Source organism: Callorhinus ursinus, unplaced genomic scaffold (assembly GCF_003265705.2).
Source record: "Callorhinus ursinus isolate GAN/ISIS: 27379988/994484 unplaced genomic scaffold, GSC_fseal_2.0 scaffold124, whole genome shotgun sequence".
In the NCBI taxonomy this organism is placed as follows: Eukaryota; Metazoa; Chordata; class Mammalia; order Carnivora; family Otariidae; genus Callorhinus; species Callorhinus ursinus.
The window spans coordinates 84,653-104,199 of record NW_027397186.1 but is presented as its reverse complement, the minus strand read 5'-3'; the positions used below and the strand labels follow the sequence as shown (position 1 = coordinate 104,199).

Genomic DNA, 19,547 nt, shown 5'->3' with positions numbered 1-19,547 from the left:
CTGTTACCTGACAAGTGTAGTGGAAATAACAATGCAAGAGAGCTATAAGGACAAGAGATAATGGTCAGGGAATATACTGAAGTTTATGTGTCCAGAGAGGAATGCTTTCCTAGATCACATCCACAAAAACATAACCAAACAAATAAACCAGACATTTTACTTTAATAGAGTAGTTTTTGACTACTCCCTAACACTTGTTTTCCAGCCGTAGCAACCCAGTTCCCTAAACGGTTTTGTTGTTTGCCATCTACGTGTTTTTGCTTATGTTGTTCCCTCTGCCTTTCTCTTCCTCCTTGGTCTAGTTAAATCATATTAATCCCTTAAAATTTCTCTCCAGCATCACCACTCCTCCTTGACTCCACTCCAGTCCTACTCTGAATTTTTATTCTGTTGACTAAGCTCCTCAGACAGTAAGTTCCTTGAAGATCATGACTCATTCAATTTTATATCCCCAAAGCCTACTAACACACAGAGTACACTGGCCAATTTTAGGGCTTTTTGGTACTCACCATTTTGGCCTGAAGATCAAGCAGTTTTCTCACACGAAATGGTTTAACTAGAAAAGGTAAAGAAAAGTACAATGCGTGGGGGTTCAGAATAAAAATAAACCATGTGGCTCATACAGCATCTTCTTACAACACATCAAAAATATAAACACTCTGTTCAGTTAAACCAGTAAGCAGATGCTCTAAGATAAAAGTACTAAAAAACAATTCTCACAAAATCTTGGCATATAACTATGCTACTAGTTAACTTTATAAAGGCCAATACAAATGCTAATTCCACAGAGTAAATGTAAAACAACTGGAATGAAAATACTCACCATTCTCTTTTCTGGTAAGTAAATATAACAAATGGCAGACATAAGGGCACTGTTAAAATACAAAGAATTTAAAAAGAGAAATGACAATATATCTTGAACAGAGTGGCAACACATTTTCCTCAAATGTCAATCTGATTAAGTAAAAAGGCTTCAGGATTTTGTTGAACAATAATTCTAAAAGCTTCCCTTTTTCATATTACAACGTAGTGGTAAAAGCCAAAAGTGTTAATTGGTACCTCATTATACCATTTTTAAGCTACTTTTGGAATATAGAAACACTGCAGACAATTGAAAAACAGAAAAAGATCCTCCTAACAAAAGTTCATGTATTCCTTCCAGTAGTCCATATTTATTAAGATACAAACTTAAAACTTTTATCTTGATTCCCCACTCAAAAGCATTTTCCTGGGGCACCTGGGTGGCTCAGTCGGTTAAATGTCTGCCTTCGGCTCAGGTCATGATCCCCGGGTCCTGGGATCGTGCCCTGTGTCAGCCTCCCTGCTCAGCAGGGAGTCTGCTTCTCCCTCTCCCTCTGCTCCTCCTGTTTGTTCTCTCTCTGTGTCAGATAAATAAAATCTTTTAAAAAAAGCATTTTCCCATGTTGTTTGGTCTTCAAATGATCATTTTCAATAATGTTAACATTCCAAGGAGTGGCTATACCATAACTTAATTAACCATTTAGTTCTGTTTGGCAAATAACATACATGCAATAAATCTGTTACTTCAGTTGCTGAATGACTGGTTCCTTTGTACCATTTCATTTTGAGGGTCCACTTCTTGAGGTTTTATTCTAGACCAGGGGTCAGCAAACTACAGTTCACATGTTTTAGTAAATCAAGTTTTACTAGAACAAAGCCACACACATTCATTTATGAATTATCTATAGCTGCTTTCTCACTGTTGTAACAGCAGAGCTGAGTAGTTTTGAGAGAGACTCTATGACCCACAAAGCCAAAAATATTTACTATCTGGCCCTTTACAGGAAAAGTTTACCACTACCTGTTCTAGAAGAAAACATAGGAGAAAATCTTTATGACCAGAGGGTGGCAGTTTTTCTCTTCCAGAAAAGAAAATAAAATGATAGCCACAAAATAAAACATAAAAGAAAAAGCCTCCATAAATGGGAGATCATTAAATTAAGAACATCTGTTTATCAGATAAGGACATAATCTATCGCAGGGATGAGTAAACAACAACCCGCAGGTCAAATCCAGCCCACCACTGGTTATTATAGATATAGTTTTATTGGAATACTGCCACAGTTATTTATGTATCGTCTATAGCTCCTTTCACACTACACCAGCGGAGTAAGTAGTTGTGAGAGACAGTATGGCCCTTACACCTGAATATTTACTACATGGCACATTAAGGAAAAATTTGCCAACATCTGCTTTAGATGTTAGGAAATCAAAAAAGCAAATTATGTAATGGAACTAGAGAATACAATGAAAGCAAAGACTTTCTTTAAACACATTTGTATCATTTAAAGTCTGAAGTACAGCATTCTATACTGCCTATCCTCTACTTAGAAATGGGTTCAGATTCTGGACATAACTTGTAAAAAGATTCTGGACATAACTTGTAAAAAGCAGGATTTTTTTTTAAGAGAACATAATACTATGACCAAGTCTGATATATCCTCCACAAAATACAGTAACTTTCAATAAAAAACTCACAACCTCATATCCCTAGGATATAAACCATTAGCAACACAATTTGTCATTCTGGGTACGAAATGAGTGTCACACAATCACTTGCTCTAGGTTCCAGCATTATAGTAAGTCTGACGTCCTCTTTTAATCACATCATATACATCTAAAACTTTACAATTGCCTTTCTGACAAATAGTAACCACTGCCTCTGAGTCACTAAAGAGTCAGGCTCCCACCAAATTATATGAAAATGACTTTCAGAAGTAACACTTTGGGGTGCCTGGGTGGCTCAGTCGTTAAGAGTCTGCCTTCGGCTCGGGTCATGATCCCAGAGTCATGGGATTGAGCCCTGCATTGGGCTCCCTGCTCCACGGGAAGCCTGCTTCTCCCTCTCCCACTCCTGCTCCCCCTGCTTGTGTTCCCTCTCCCTCTGTGTCTCTCTGTCAAATAAATAAATAAAAATCTTTAAAAAAAAAAGTTTTAAGAAGTAACACTTTTAAAAGTCACGTTCCCTATTTCTTGATCAGGGTGATATTTACACAAATGAATTCCGTTTATGAAAATTAAATGAGCCGATCACTTATGATACAAGTTATTTTCTCTACATATATCATACTTCAATAAATATTTTTGGGCGCCTGGGTGGCTCAGTTGGTTAAGCGACTGCCTTCGGCTCAGGTCATGATCCTGGAGTCCCGCGATCGAGTCCCACATCGGGCTTCCTGCTCAGCAGAGAGTCTGCTTCTCCCTCTGACCCTCTTCCCTCTCGTGCTCTCTGTCTCTCATTCTCTCTCTCTCAAATAAATAAATAAATAAAATCTTAAAAAAATAAATAAATAAATAAATAAATATTTTTAAGAGACAGAAAAAGGGAAAAGAAAAAAAAAGTAGGTCTCCTTCCTGCTTGCCAGCTGAGCAAGAAACTCATCAACATCATGAAAACTATTCAAGTACACTGCAACTGATTTGACATTTATGAGTATCTTCTGTTCATTCACTCATGAAACAAAAATTATTGCGCAGTGACTAAAACAGACAAAAAGGCCTGCTCCTATGAAGTTTATATTCTATGTGCCATAATGGTGTTACTAAATTCTTGGGTTATAAAGGCTCAGTCCCTGCCTAGAAGAACTCAGTCTCAGTCTATTAAGCTATTATAAGAAAAGGGGAAGCACGCTTTAGTATTTCTCACTACAAAGTATGCTTAAACATAAAATTCATTTGTTTTGCAATTTGGTTAGTTTATGAATAAAAACAGTATGGGGGCATCTGGGTGGCTCAGTCAGTTAAGCATCTGCCTTCGGCTCAAGTCATGATCCTGGGGTCCTGGGTTCACACTACCACATCGGGCTCCCTACTCAGCAGGGAGTCTGCTTCTCCCTCTCCCTATGCCCCTCCCCCTGCTCCTGTGTGCTCTGTCTCTCTCCCTCAATTAAATAAGTAAAAAATCTAGGGGCGCCTGGGTGGCTCAGATGGTTAGGCATCTGCCTTTGTCTCAGGTCATCATCTCCGGGTCCTGGGATCGAGCCCTGCATCAGGCTCCCGGCTCAGTGGGGAGTCTGCTTCTCCCTCTCCCTCTGCCTTTCCTCCTGCTTGTGCTCTCTCTCTCAAATGAATAACTAAAATCTTATAAATAAATAAATAAATAAATAAATAAATAAATAAATAAATAATCTGAAAAAAACATGAGGTTAAAAGAAATGTCAAAGGTAAGGAGGAGTCAATCACATACGACTCATCATTCACCCACTCCTGTGTACCACAGGGTAAGCAGGAGGGATGAGCATTCTTACTTTCTCTTGCTACTTCAAGGGACTATTCTTTCATTCTTGTATGAGAGACTTCCTTGACACTTAGTCCACCCAACCTCATTTCCTCCAACTTACCTATACCCTATCTATTCACTGCTAACCTCTTAGTAACTTCCAAAAGCTCACAGAGCAGAGGACTTAGACATCAGGTCCAGTCTTCCACTCTAACCCTAATCCCAATAACATGCCAGAAGATTTTAATGTCTTTATCAACAAATCACCTTGGCCTTAGAGCTTATTGACCTTCTCAGTTCTAATGACCTGATTACCATTTATAGAAATACTGTATATTAGATACCCTGAATAACCCTGCCTGCTTGTATCTAGCTGTTTAAGCACATTTCTGAGCTGGCATGAAAGCAAAGAAACTGCAGTTCCCAAACACAAAGTTTAAGAGGAAACACTGAATACTGAACAAGCTCTCTCCCCAAGATTTCTGCCAAACCTTAAAAATCTTGAACTTAGAGCTTTAATAGCTACAAAGGGAGGTAGGAGCGGGGTAGCAGATGGTAAAGCTTAGGGCCCACCCTGGGAACAGTGGCGCCTGGGTGGCCCAGTTGGTTAAGTGACTGCCTTCAGCTCGGGGCATGATCCCAGGGTCCTGGGATCGAGCCCCGCGTTGGGCTCCCTATGCAGTGGGGAGCCTGTTTCTCCCTCTCCCTCTGCCCCCCCCACACTTGTGCTCTCTCTTGCCATTTCTCTCTCTCAAATAAATAAATAAAATCTTTAAAAAACTGGGAACTTCAAGAGCTACACCCTAAGTGTACGGGTGTGAAATAAAAACGCACCCCACTGTGCTGAAGAGGGCAGCAAGTAAACTTGCCTGTCTTGGCCTTGGGTTTGGGTGAAAGGAAAATAAAGCCTCTCCAAAGAATATGCAACCACAAACCAGTCCTATATAGGCCTGCAGTTTGAACTTAACACTAGTGGTATGACCTGGAAAACCTGAAGTGAAGAATTTAGAGTGGTTCCAGCTTAGTTGTACTTCCCAGAAAAACCATATATCTGATAAGGGACTTGTACCTAAAATACAGAAAGAACACTTAAAACCCAATAATAAAAAGACAACCCAATTAGAAAAATAGGCAAAGGACCTGAATAGACATTTCTCCAAAAAAGATATATAAATGGCCAATAAGCACATGAGAAGATGTTCAACGTCACTAATCATTAGAGAAATGCAAACCAAAACCATGTGTTCATGAGGATGGGATGAAATTGGAACCCTCATACACTGCTAATGGGATTGTAAAATGGTCCAAACTGTGGAAAACAGTTTGGTGATTCCTCAAAGTTCTAAACACAGAATTAACATATAATACAGCAACTCCACTCCTAGGTATATATCCAAAGAACTGAAAGCAGGACTTGGACAGTTACTTGAATGCCGACATTTACTACAGCATTATTCATGTTAGCCAAAAGGTGGAAACGACCCAAGAGTCCACCAGCTAGTGAACAGATAAACAAAATGTGGTATATACATACAATGGAATATTATTTGGTCATAAAAATGAATGAAAATTTGAAACATGCTATAAGTTGGATGAAACTTGAAGACATTATGCAAAGTGAAAGAAGCCAGACACAAAAATTATATGATTCTGCTTATATGAGGTACCTAGAATAAGCAAATTCACAGAGACAGAAAGTAGATAGGCAGTTACCAGGGGCTGGAGGGAGGAGGAATGTCTAGTTGCTGCTTAATGAGTAGAGTTTCTGTTTAGGGTAATGAAAAAATTTTGGAAACAGTTGTGATGCAGTGAATGCCAACAAATTACACACTTAAAGTGGTAAATTTTAAGTTATGAAAAACTGTAACAGGTTAAAAAATGAAGCACTGATATGTGCTACAACATGGATGAACCTTGAAAAACATTATGCTAAGTAAAAGAACCCAGTCATAAAAGACCACATATGATTTCATTTATATGAAATGTCCAGGATAGGCAAATCTGAGACAGAAAATAGATTAAAAATAGGCAAATCTTTAAAGACAGAAAACACATTAGGAGTTTTTAAGAACCCCTGAATAGGGAGATGGAGGAATGATAAAGGGTATGGGGTTTTTGAGGTGATGAAAATATCCTAAAATGGACTATTCTCATGGTTGCACGTTATCTGTGAACATACTGAAAACCATGTTTTCATGTTTGTATACCTTGAGTGGGTGGATTGTATCATATGTGAATTATATTTCAATGAAGTTGTTCTTAAAAAGTATCCAGAGAGAAAAGAAGAAATGACAGATTACAATTAGACTGACCCAAAAACAACGGAAAGGAGCCAGTGGAATAATACTGTCAATGTCCTGAGAGAATTTAATTGTTACCCTAGAGTTCTACACACAGCAAAACCAACTTTCAAGAACAAGGGCATTGTAAAGACATTTTCAGACAAAGACAATTTACTATCAAAAGATTCTTACTGAAAGAATATTCGAAAGTATATATTTCTACACAGGAAAATGATCTCAGATTGAAGGTCTGAGATGCAAAAATAAATGGTGAGCAAAGACATTGGTAAATATGTGGGCAAATCAAAACAAACATCAACTGTGAAGATAATAATGATGCTCACTTCACATGTATGTGGAGACAGATGGAGAAGAACAAGCTAGAACTAAAACCAGACAATAGCATATCATCTGCAAGGGCTGTGACCAGAGCCAAAGCATTCTAAGGTCCTTGCCTCGTTTAAGATGAAGGTAAAGATACTGGTTACCTTTAGGCTCTAAGAAAAACCATAGTAGAAATCAAAACTGAGAAAAATGTAAATGTTAATTCATTTAAAAATAATATACCCATTACATGCTAGCATAAATGATATATTCTATGAAAAATAACTATATCTGCCAAAAGAAAAATAGTAAGAAGAGTGACATTGTACATTTTTACATTAAGTATGCGTGTTAAAATAGGCACAAAAACACCTAAAAGAACATACACAGAATGTATAACTAACTTCTAAACTAGAATAGGGGGAAAACCACAATCAATCCAAAATAAGAGAGAAAGAAGGAAAAAAGCAGATCATTTAGAAAGCTCAAAATAAGGTATTTGAATTTATTCCTATTATATCAATAATCACTACATAGGTAAATAAACTAATTTTCCAGGTTAAAGAAAATCCTCAAACAGGATTTAAAAATAAAATCTAGTTATATGCTATTTAAAAGAGACATCTAGGGGCACCTGGGTGGCTCAGTCATTAAGTGTCTGCCTTCGGCTCAGGTCATGGTCCCAGGGTCCTGGGATCGAGCCCTGCATCGGACTCCCTGCTCTGCAGGAAGATTGCTTCTCCCTCTCCCACTCCTCCTGCTTGTCTTCCCTCTCTCGCTATCTCTCTCTGTCAAATAAATAAAATCTTAAAAAAAATAAAATAAAAAATAAAAGAGACATCTAAGACATGAGGACAAAAAAAGATTAAATAAAACCCCAAAAGATGGAAATATACCAAGCAACTCCAGCCAAAATAAAGCCAGAGTAGCAATGTCAATCTCATACAAAATAGACTAAAACAAAAAGCATTTCTAACAGAGTTTACTCCATAACAGGTTTGATTCATCAGAACAATAAGAAAACTATAATTGTATATACACCTAATAACAGATTCAAAATATATAAAGCAAAAATTGACAGAGCTTTCAAGAAAAACTGACAAATTTGCCTTCACAGTGGGAGATTTTCAACATTTTCATTCAGTAACCGATAGGTGGGCAGCAACAACAACGACAAATTTTCCTGTAAGGAAACAGGAAAATTTCAATTCCAATAACCTTCATTCTCTCACTCAAAGTTTAACAACTCTCACCCCATGGTCACTCTGAATCTTGTCATCACATTGAACCATCCCCTCCTGAAATCTTAAACTCGAATGCTACAATTTTCTATTAGTCCAGCTTTTAATCCCACTACATATCTTGACTATCACCAAGGCATCCCAAACTTCAGCTGTGTGTGTATGTTCCCAATCTGCCCTCTTCTGTCTTCACCTTCTTCCCTTTTCTGTCTCAACTCCCTGGTCCAACAGCTCAATCACTCTCATGCATCCTTGTCTAACCCTGGAGAAACTGCCTGTCCTTGCATATTAGTAACATCACATATCCATGCTCTCTAACCCCATCTGGGCCTTCAAAACTTCTGTCTTTAATCACTTCCTATTCCCATTTCCATCAGGAGCTATTTCAAAATTTATACTGTCTCCTCAAATATAATATTTTATCCATCAACACACATCCTTTTTGCTTGTCAGGAGAGGTATCTCTCTTCCTACAGAAAGCAGATTTCTGTAATTTTAACTGATTCCTAGTCTTATTTTGCTACCTCTCCTCTGTACTCTCACAGAACCCTGTGTATAATATCATAGGATTTATCATACTATACTTATCTTCTCCCTTACTACATTTAAAGATCTTCCAGGTTAAGTCTCTTACTAGGTAGCTTACCTCAGCAAAGTTACTTAACTTTTTCATGCCTCAGTTGTCTCCTCTCTAAAATGGGAATGATATAATTTACTGTAAATCCTGGTTCCAGTCATGGGACCCTGGGTAATTATTTGACTTCTCTGTGCCTTGAGACTCCTCGTCTCTAAAATAGGGATAAAAATGGGGCGCCTGGGTGGCTCAGTCGTTTAAAGGTCTGCCTTCGCTCAGGTCATGATCCCAGGGTCCTGGGATCAGGCACCACATTGGGTTCCCTGCTGAGCAGAGAGCCTGGCTCCCCTCTCCCTCTGCCTGCCGTTCCCCTTGTTTGTACTCTCTTTCTCTCTGTCAAATAAATAAATAAAATCTTTAAAAAATAAAATAAAATAAAATAGAGATAGAAGTATATACTTCGTAAGGTTGTCAAGAGGTTTAAATGGGTTAAAACTACATTTTATCAGGTGTGTACTTTATACTTACAGCACATTCCAGTTTGGCCCAGCCACATTTCCATTGTTCACTAGTCACATGAGATTAATGGCTACCAAATGGACAGCATAAGTACAGAAAATAGGTGCTCAATAAATATTTTTTAAAAAGTAAGCTCTACTGATTTCAAGCCCCTAACATGGGGCTTGAACCCATGACCCCAAGATCAAGAGTCTCATGTTCTACTGACTGAGCCAGCCAGGAGAACCTCAATAAATATTTTATAAGGAATACTGATGTCAGAATACAAAGAACTTTCAGAACCCCAGGACCAGAAAAAAAAAAATACTTTACATAGTCTAACATTTTTTTTACATTTTAACATCTCTGAAAACAGGAATAATCTTATAATTGATGTCATCTGACAGTTTTAATGACAGTATTATTTTGTAGGGTTCATAAGATAAAGATGCATCTTACCAGGATGGCATCTTAAAGTTGACAGAATAATTGTGTATATAAAGCACCTAGTACCTGGCATACAGGCCTCACATAAATTAACTATTATGTCTTATTCATATTTGTATTCCCAATACTAAATTCAATGTCTGGCATAGTATATAGTTAATAAATGTTCATTAAGTGAACTTCTACAGCATGGCTTGTGAGCTTTGTACATCTAAATTCAAATATATTATATGCCTTCCAAAACTACCTTCTTCTCACAAACTTCCTTTTATGGTCAAAGATACCATCATTCTGAGCCATGCTGACTTAAAAACCTCAGATCTTTATCTCCTGACCCTTCCCTTAATCCAGTTTAGGAATCAGATCCTGTCAGTTCTTCCTTTATAATTTCCCCTTTCAATTTTTCATTCCCACTGCCACCTCCTTAGACTAAGACAGTAATTCTCAAACTTTTTGGTATCAGGACTCTTTACATTCTTAAAATTAGAGGATCCCACAGAGCTTTTGTTTATCTGGATTATATCTATTGATATTCACCATATTAGAAATAAAAACTGAGAAACTTAAAAATGTTTATTAATACATTAAAAAATAATAAACCCATTACATGCTAACATAAATGACAGATTTTACGGAAAACTATATTTTCCAAAAAAAAAGACTAGTGACATAATTTTACATTTCTAAATTCTAATGTTTTTGACTTAATAGAATACAGCTGGATTCTCTGCTTCAGCACTAAACCTGTTATGTTCTAAATTGAAGTACATGAAGAAAATCCAGCCTCACATAGATATGTGTAGTTGGAAAAGAAAGCACTATTTTAGTAGCCTTTTCAGAAAACTGTATATTAGTCTTTTTTTTTAAAGATTTTATTTATTTATTTGAGAGAAAGAATGAGAGAGAGAGCACTTGAGAGTGGGGAGGGTCAGAGGGAGAAACAGACTCCCTGCTGAGCAGGGAGTCGATGCGGGACTCGATCCTGGGACTCCAGGATCATGACCTGAGCCGAAGGCAGTCGCTTAACCAACTGAGCCACCCAGGCGCCCTGTATATTAGTCTTGATAAATGGTAGTCTCTTAAGAGTTAGCTGCAATGTGGAATCTGAAACCTTACCAATGAACTCTCTTTGTACTGTTCCATTACAATTCATTGCTATATAAAATTAAAGTCTATTGAAAAAATGTTAAATACATACATATAAACATAAAATTCATTTATATATCTTGCATTTTGAATGGATCTTTTACCCATGCATAATTTTACAACATCATACCTGGTCATCTGGAAAATACTGGTTCACTGAGTTATACCAACCTTCCAAATATTGACACATTTCATTATATAGTATCTAAAAATCACATTCATTAATACTGTTACCAATCTCATCAGAAAAGTTTAAGTATTGGGCAGCTGTCAAGTTCACAGTGGTAGATACAAATTTTCCAAACTCATAATTTTCACTGGAAAGCTCAAATCCTATCATTGGCAACAAATACTGTGAGTTGTTTTCTTTGAAATGACAGGCTGGCTTTTCGTTCTTGAAAAAACATCTGCCAAATACCCATTCTGAATAACCATAGTTTATATGTCAGTCATTCTTTCAAGTAAAAATGGTATTCTTTCAAGTAAAAATGGTATTCCATGAAGAAAGCAGCTAGTTTAGCTCACAACTCAATGTCTCAAGTGCTTTTCCTGAGGACAATTGCAGTTTAGTATACAGAAGGGATTTATTTGTACTTCCCATTTCATCACACAGAATATTAAAGACATGTCTCAAAGGCTGAAATTTAATAAAATTAATGAATTAATTTTTGCTGCTTCATTTGGGACATTGAGAGAAACTAGCATTTTTTTTTTTTTTTTTACTATAGTGAAGAATAAAATGACCATTAATACAGTTTGGCCCCACTACCCTGATTCTTGCTAAGGCACAAGCAGTTTTAGTCACCATTACTTTAGCACCATCAGTGCAAATGTCAACTCAATGAAAATACCAGATAACAGCTTGATATTGCTATGAAAATAATTTTGACCTCTCAGAACTCCTGGATCAGGGAGCCTCAAGGGGCCCACAGATCAAATTTTTGAGAATTGCTAGTCTAGGACTTCATGTTATACCTGGATTATCATGTTAGTCTCCTAACTAGTTTTCCCAACAGTAGCCTCTCTCCTTATTCATATTGCTTGGCATTACTAAACACAACTTCCTATAATTCCGCTTTCAACATGTTCTGCCCAAAAATTATCAGTGATTTCCCGCCTCCTGGATAGAGAATAAAGTTCAATTCCCTAGCATCACCTTCAAAGACCTCTACAATCTTTCCTCATCCAACTTTTTCAGACTTACCTTCCACCACTCCCTGACACAACTGTAATTAAGTCAGTCTGATCTATTTAAGGTCTCTGGAAACAAAATTTACACAGCTCACAACTCTGCATGAAATGTTCCTGTCATATGAAATATTATTTCCTTTTATCAAATCTCAAATCCTATTCTACCTTCAAGGCTTAGCTTGATGCCCAAATTATTTATGATGCTTTTTTAAATCACTGGTTTACAGTGCTCTCTTCCTTCCTGGAAATATCACAATTATCCTCACATTATCATATACTATCTTTGATAATTTAACTCCTGAGTTGTTTTACATGCTTTCCTTAATCCCCCAACTGGATTAATAAATCCCTGGAATACAGAAACTCTCTGCTAAACTTTTTTTTTTTTAATACACTTCACACCCGGTATGGAGCCCAACGTGGGGCTTGAACTCACAACCCTGAGATCAAGACCTGAGCTGAGATCAAGAGTCAGACACTTAACCAACTGAGCTACCCAGCCACCCCAAAACTTTGAGTCTTCTACAGTGCCTAGTACAATGTAACAAAGACAGTGAAAACATCAATTTTTAAAAATGAAATCAATGAATGAATTCCCTTTCCAAAGGTAAGAGGAATTTGGTTTAGATGAATGATTCATAGGGACTATGAACTACTGATGGTCCTTGAAAGTCTTCCAGGTGGACAGCAGATTGATTTCTTAGAGTTATTAATGTTTTCAATGGGAATAACTATGCTATTTAATCAAAATCAGTCCATTGGCATCTCATCAAAAGCAATCCTCTCTTTCTCATTAGTTCTGATGAAGTTTTTGCAGTGTTAATCAAGAAAATGTAGAATAAGGGGCGCCTGGGTGGCTCAGTTGGTTAAGTGACTGCCTTCGGCTCAGGTCATGATCCTGGAGTCCCGGGATCGAGTCCCACATCAGGCTCCCTGCTCAGCGGGGAGTCTGCTTCTCCCTCTGACCCTCTTCCCTCTCATGCTATCTCTCATTCTCTCTCTCTCAAATAAAGAAATAAAATCTTCAAAAAAAAAAAAGAAAATGTAGAATAAGTGACCCATAGGGCCCTGCCAAAGTGGTTTTAAAGGGAAAAGACAGCAATCACTGCTTTAAATTAGCAGAGACTCCAATGTGGAGTCAATTCTATCTATAACATTTTTATTTCCTTAAAAGAAGATATAAATCAAATATGGTAAAAATGTTGTATTTGTTAATATGAAAGACAAGTACAAGGGTGTTTGTTATGTTATGCTTTCTACTTTTCTATACGTTTGATGTATTTTAAAATAAGGAAAAAAGCATCGTGTGGCTCTTTGAAGCACACCTGGTTTGTCAACATACAAGAGAGCATACCATTTGACTGATGCATGACAATGTCCAATTTTTACTTACCAGTGCGTCATCTTGCAATGAAGCAAAAAAGAAGCCATAGAGCAAGTTAATTTGATCCTTGTGATCAATGAAGTCAAACATTGCAACCAGCCAACGATAAAAAAGTACCTATTGAGAGACAAAATGCTTATCTTTAGAGAAATATAACTGGCACAGGAGAGAGCTTAATTCCCCACTCAGGGCTGTTTTAGAAGCTTCTAGCACAAAGTAGGATAATAGATTTTATTTCTCAGTAAAAATTTCTGCTTGAGCGAAGTCCCTGCAACAAGCTATATTGTTCTAAAACTACAGGCTTTGCACAAAAGGCCACTGCCATTACTCCATAAGTGGCTCTTCCTTGCCAGCCCTTAAGTGGTTCTGAAGGACTTATCATCAAACTGTTTAAAAAGATTACCTTGGTGCTACCAGAACACTTGCCAACACAAAGCCAGGAGACCGCCTTAACCACAGAATCTTCTGATATTAGAGTTGTTGGAATCATACACTTCAATATCCGAGTGTTTACAGCACTCCCTAGAAAGCAGACAAACTCCAAATTAAACTACATTTTAGAATCTTGATTGTTCCTTTACTATTATTCACTCTTAGTCCTAAAAATTTCACTTTATACTGAAGGCAATAAAAAAGTAATATTTGATATATCCCTTATCATCATTACAAAACATAGTTTCAAAAAAAATGTAACTTTAAGTTCTAATGTAACTATAAAGCAAATTCTCTGGCTCTGTATTTCTATTTAAAAAGGAAGGATGCCTACAGGGTTTCTTTTTGGGGTGATGAAAATATTAGAGAATGGTGATATGCTAAAATCATATGAATAGAATATGCTAAAAAAAAAATCCTGAATTGCATGCTTTAAGAGTGAATTCGGGGCATCTGGGTGGCTCAGTCGATTAAGCATTTGCCTTCACCTCAGGTCATGAGCCCAGGGTCCTGGGATCGAGCCCCACGTTGGGCTCCCTGCTCAGTGGGGAGCCTCCTTCCTCCTCTCCCTTTGCCCCTCCCCCTCCTGCTCATACTCTCTCTTGCTTGCTCTATCTCTCTCAAATAAGTAAAATCTTTATTTTTTTTTAAAGATTTTATTTATTTATTTGAGAGAGAGAGAGAATGAGAGATAGAGAGCACGAGAGGGAAGAGGGTCAGAGGGAGAAGCAGACTCCCTGCCGAGCAGGGAGCCTGATGCGGGACTCGATCCCGGGACTCCAGGATCATGACCTGAGCCGAAGGCAGTTGCTTAACCAACTGAGCCACCCAGGCGCCCTCAAATAAGTAAAATCTTTAAAAATAAATAAAATAAAAGAGTGAATTCTATGGTATGTGAATATACTTCAAAAAAGTCTTAGGAAAATTTCAGAGATTTTTTTTTTAAAGATTTATTTATTTATTTAAGAGAGAGCGAGAAAGAGAACGAGCGCCTGAGCAGGGCAGGGGCAGGGGGAAAGGGAGAGAAATCCTCAAGCTGATTCCCTGCTGAGCGCAGAGCCTGACAGGGGGCTCAATCCCAAGATCCTGAGATCATGACCTAAGCCAAAACCAAGAGTTGGACGCTTAACAGACTGAGCCACCCAGGCACCCGAAGATTTTTTTTATTTTATTATTTTTTAATAGCACAATAGATTCTGACTTATTTAAAACTATTGACAGACATCTTGCATGAGCTGCTTCATTTAAGAATAAATAAATTAATATATTTGTATTCTCTATCCCTCCCAAAAAGTGGGGAGGACAGCAGAATGGAATAGCTGTTCTTGGAATTAGCTAGCAGTAATATTCTATACTGGTCCAATCTTTCCATCATACTCTCTGGGCTCCCATGGTATTCTCCCATCTGGTAATAGAAGTGATGTTGCAGATACCTTTGCATACACCCTATATCAATTTCTGCTTATTAAGGCTTCAAGAATTAAATGTATATCTCATCAATTTTGGGGGCATGTAAACATTGTCTCACTTGCATTATAATGTGATGATCACAACCACTCACTGAAAAAACACTGTTCTTAACTTCTCATGCAAATAGAATTCTCAAAAACATCTTGGATCCATGTGTCTTTAACCACTGTTTTACATACATTAACAGTGTGCTGATCACATCCATTCACTATAATCATACTGTTCTCAACTTCTGCAAGTAGCATTCTTAGAAACATCTTATACGTGTCTTTAAACACTGTTTTATATGTATTAGAGCATGATGATCACATCCATTCACTGAAATATCACTGATTTTTTTAAATGTTTTATTTATTTATTCATGAGAGTCAGAGAGTGAGAGAGAGAGAGAGAGAGGCAGAGGGAGAGGGAGAGGGAGAAGCAGGCTCCCCGCAGAGCAGGGAGCCCAATGCGGGACTCGACCCCAGGTCTCTGGGATCATGACCTGAGCCGAAGGCAGATGCTTAACCATCTGAGCCACCCAGGCGCCCTGAAATATCACTGATCTTAACTTTGCCTGCAAGTAGCATTCTCAGAAACATCTTATACACATCTTTTTTTTTTCCTGAGGGTGAAGACCTCTCTTTTTTTATTTTTAAAATAAAAAGTGTGTAGGGATGCCCGGGTGGCTCAGTAGGTTAAGCGTTTGCCTTCGGCTCAGGTCATAAACCTAGGACTGCCTGCTGCTCCCCCTGCTTGTGTATGCTCACGCTCTCTCTGACCATAAATAAAATCTTAAAAAAAAAGTGTGTATATTTCAGATGTATATGATGATATGATATTCATATACATAGTGGAAATGATTACTACAGCCATGCTAATTTACATATTATCTCACGTTATCATTTTTTGTGTGTGGTGAAGGCACCTGAAATCTACTCTGATCGAATTTCTAGTATTCAATATTATTAACTATAATCATCATGCTGTATATTAGATCTCTAAATTTATTCATGCTACATAAATTCTCAATTTCTACCCCATCATTCTGTGGAGAAGGAAGCAGTGAGGGCAGGTAATGAATCATAAGAATAAAAATTTCTGTATTCCACTATGGTTTCTTGTTTTCATTTTCTTTTCTCCCCAACTCCCATCCCCTAACCCTTCTAAAGTTTAAAACAGTCCAACCACTAACACTTCACACATGTACCAAATTCAAAGGGTCAATTCAATACAGACTCAATACTTCCCAGCGACTCTTTAATTTCTAAAGCGTCTAAAGTCCTTTTATACTTAATTATGACACTGCAAGCACACCTGCCCCTGAATATGAATTTCAACTTAGCAAAAGAGCTACAGGTAAAGATACAGTAGTGATGGAGGATATCACAGAAATAACTAAAAGGAGACAAACAATTAAGGAGGCCATATTTGACATCACCAATTCCAGCTTAAGGGAAAAATGAAAAGTTAGAATAGAAAGCCAGAGATTGTGTTTAAAACTGTTATATACAAGTTTCCAAGGCTGAGGCATGCATTTGCCACAAGACCTGGCAAACATCATGAAAACCTTTTAACCATTATTTTCTGAGATTATCAAAAAAGGGAAATTCCAAAATAGAAAACACCTGTACATCCCATACATGTTTTAAGAGGAGAAGGGAGAGAGAGAATTCTCAATAGACACTGATCAGTTAAACATGGGTTCCTGGAAAGATATTAGAACCAATCTGAAACCACTTACAAGAAGAAGAGCCAATTTTATCAGGTCAAATTTCTCTTCATAGGAAAACACAGAGAACTAATCAAGTAAAAGGAGAGAACTAAAATATCTGAGAGTCATATTTTGAATTTGGCTAGTAATGTGTCGTTGCTTTAAAACACACACCCCTGCAAAACATGATGGTAGGGCATACACAAAGGAATCCAATATGCAAGGGCCAGGAAATAGTATATAAAGCATCTAGTTTTGATAGATGTCTTAATATTTCCAAAAAAAAAAAAAACAGTAGAAAACCCAGTAGCAGTATGGTACAGTATAAACACTACAAGGGGAGTTAGGAGATCTGAGTTCCCCAGTTCTAGCTCTGACATTAAATAAGTTTCTTTAACCACTCTGGGTCTCAGTTTCCTCGCCTTTAAAATGAGGATGTTCAAGGCCTAAAATATCTTCTGAGTCTGAATTTGGGTGAGAGTAGGTTAAAAGATTCTTCTCAAGCAAAAAGAATACTGGCCAAAAAAAAAAAAAAAAAAAAAAAAGAATACTGGCCAGGTGTTCCTTCCTTCCAAGAACCTCTCCCCCTCCATTTGAAATGCACTTAGAACAGGAAAGGAAGCATTTTCTCAAAAGAAAAAGCATCTTGACTGTCATACACACTGGAATGAAGACAGTTTCAAAAGGAATTTACCATAGGTAAGTGAACCTAAAAGCAATGAAGTAGACTAAATGATCTCTTAAGCTGCGTTATCTATGCTTCTTAAGAGAAATACTAGAAATGACTCCCATGTATTTGGTGACAAGAGCCTATACATTCTATTTGTAAAGACATGTAATAACTAACCATTCTCAGCATATGTACATAGAAACTTTTGGTTCATAAGGTAGCTTAAACATAAGAAAGGCCCATTTTATCATCTTACCAGATTGGTTTTATGAAGAAAATAGTACAAATAAAGAACTGCAACTGATTCCAATAAACAATCTATTTCAAAGTCTGGAAGGCAAAACTAATAGCAAACTGATAACAAATGTATCCCCTTAACATACCAAATTTGCCACTGAGTGCCACATTTAATAGAATGTCAATTCCTTCTGGAGCTAACCCATTCTTCCAAGCCACATTTTCCACAGTTTTCAAGTGTTTTTCCAAGACTTTATCTTTACTCTGTGAAGTTTTAATGGGACCTGAAAAAGGAACAATATTAAATAGTGGGACCTTTAAAATTCTTTCAGTCCTCAACCCCAACAGTTACAACTTGGGATACTTGAAATAGCGTTTGTTTGTTTGTTTTTTAAAGTAGGCTCCACGCCCACCATGGAGCTTGAACTCACAACCCTGAGATCAAGACCTGTGCTGAGATCGAGAGCCAGATGTTTAACCAACTGAGCCCAGGTGCTCCTAAACAAATAGCTCTATGTTAAAAATGTCTTCCCCCAAACCTTTCAAAGCCTTTAAAATTCTAGAATATTTAACAGCAATAGAGCAACAGCACCTTCAGTGAGGACTGAATCATGCCCTGGCATCTCTGCTCTAAACTAACTAAAAGCACTGAACTTAGACTATAAGCAGATTCAATACTAGGACAGTTCCCAAACTCTGCTGCAAATCGGAATCACCCAGAGGAGCCTTTTAAAAATCCTGATGCCCAGCCTGCATTCCATGCCAATAAAATCAGAATGTCTTAGAGTGGATGCCAAGCATCAGGATTTTTAAAGATTCACAGATAACCGCAATGTGTAACAGCATACTGATATTAGGAAGCGCTCAATAAATGCCTATCAAATAAACAAAAGCATGAATGAGCAAAAATATGCTTTCCTTTAAAAATCCGTAAGAAAAAGTCTAGGACATTTTTACAGAAATAGAACTTTCATAAGGAAAATTATCTGTCTTACCTTTCTCAAAGTATCTCACTGCTATTTGCAGAGCATCTTCTCCTTGATCATCAGCATGTCCACAATCGTCCGCTGTATTGTCTTGTCCATGTTTCAAGCTGCGCTTTGAGTCATTCAGGTCCTCTTTTTCTTCCCCAGCCAGATTAGTCTCATAAGTATCACTAACTTGTGAAGTCCTCTTTTGAGCCTGAGAGTCCTTCACTCTCTTTTGAGATGACATTATTGCACATGTTCTACACAGAAACAAGTGTCAAGTTACCATTAAACAAACCATCCCTTTTTACTCCACAAAGACAGGAACCATATCGGCTTTGTATTCCCAACATTTAGTACACAATACCTAGTGTACAAACAGTACACACACACACAAATCCTGACAATGATTCAGGAAACAAAAAGGTTAACTTTCACAGAAGCCCTTGACTTAAACAGGAATAGGGAGAAACAACTCTCCAGGGTAACATTCACCAGTTGAACTGGACTTCTTGTGGGGAAAAAACTGAGTACAAGCAACATAGCAAGTTCTCTTAAAATGGCTCTATCACATAATCAAATCCAAAACTAATCCATCTCCTACATTCAGTCTTACTTTTTCCACTATTTTTCTCCACCCCCCGCCTTGATTTTGCTTTTAATCTTTTATGCTCTCCACTTGGTGAGTGCTAAGTTAAAATGGCATAGTTCAAAAGTCAAACTGGTGACCAAACTAAGGATTCTCACAAC

At 37.5% G+C, this 19,547-nt stretch overlaps 1 protein-coding gene across 3 annotated transcripts in view; it reads right to left on the bottom strand.

Annotated features, from left to right (window-relative positions):
• CENPI (centromere protein I) overlaps positions 1-19,547 on the bottom strand; it is a 65,193-nt gene that overhangs the window by 44,737 nt on the left and 909 nt on the right. For all 3 annotated transcript variants that reach the window (XM_025874773.2, XM_073889953.1, XM_073889952.1), the window contains exons 2-7: positions 18,825-19,057; positions 17,976-18,113; positions 13,731-13,849; positions 13,337-13,444; positions 824-872; positions 510-556 (exon numbers count right to left, since the gene is read on the bottom strand). In XM_025874773.2, coding sequence (XP_025730558.1) covers positions 510-556; positions 824-872; positions 13,337-13,444; positions 13,731-13,849; positions 17,976-18,113; positions 18,825-19,044 — 681 coding nt within the window. In that variant the 5' untranslated portion in view covers positions 19,045-19,057. The remainder of the gene's footprint in view (positions 1-509; positions 557-823; positions 873-13,336; positions 13,445-13,730; positions 13,850-17,975; positions 18,114-18,824; positions 19,058-19,547) is intronic.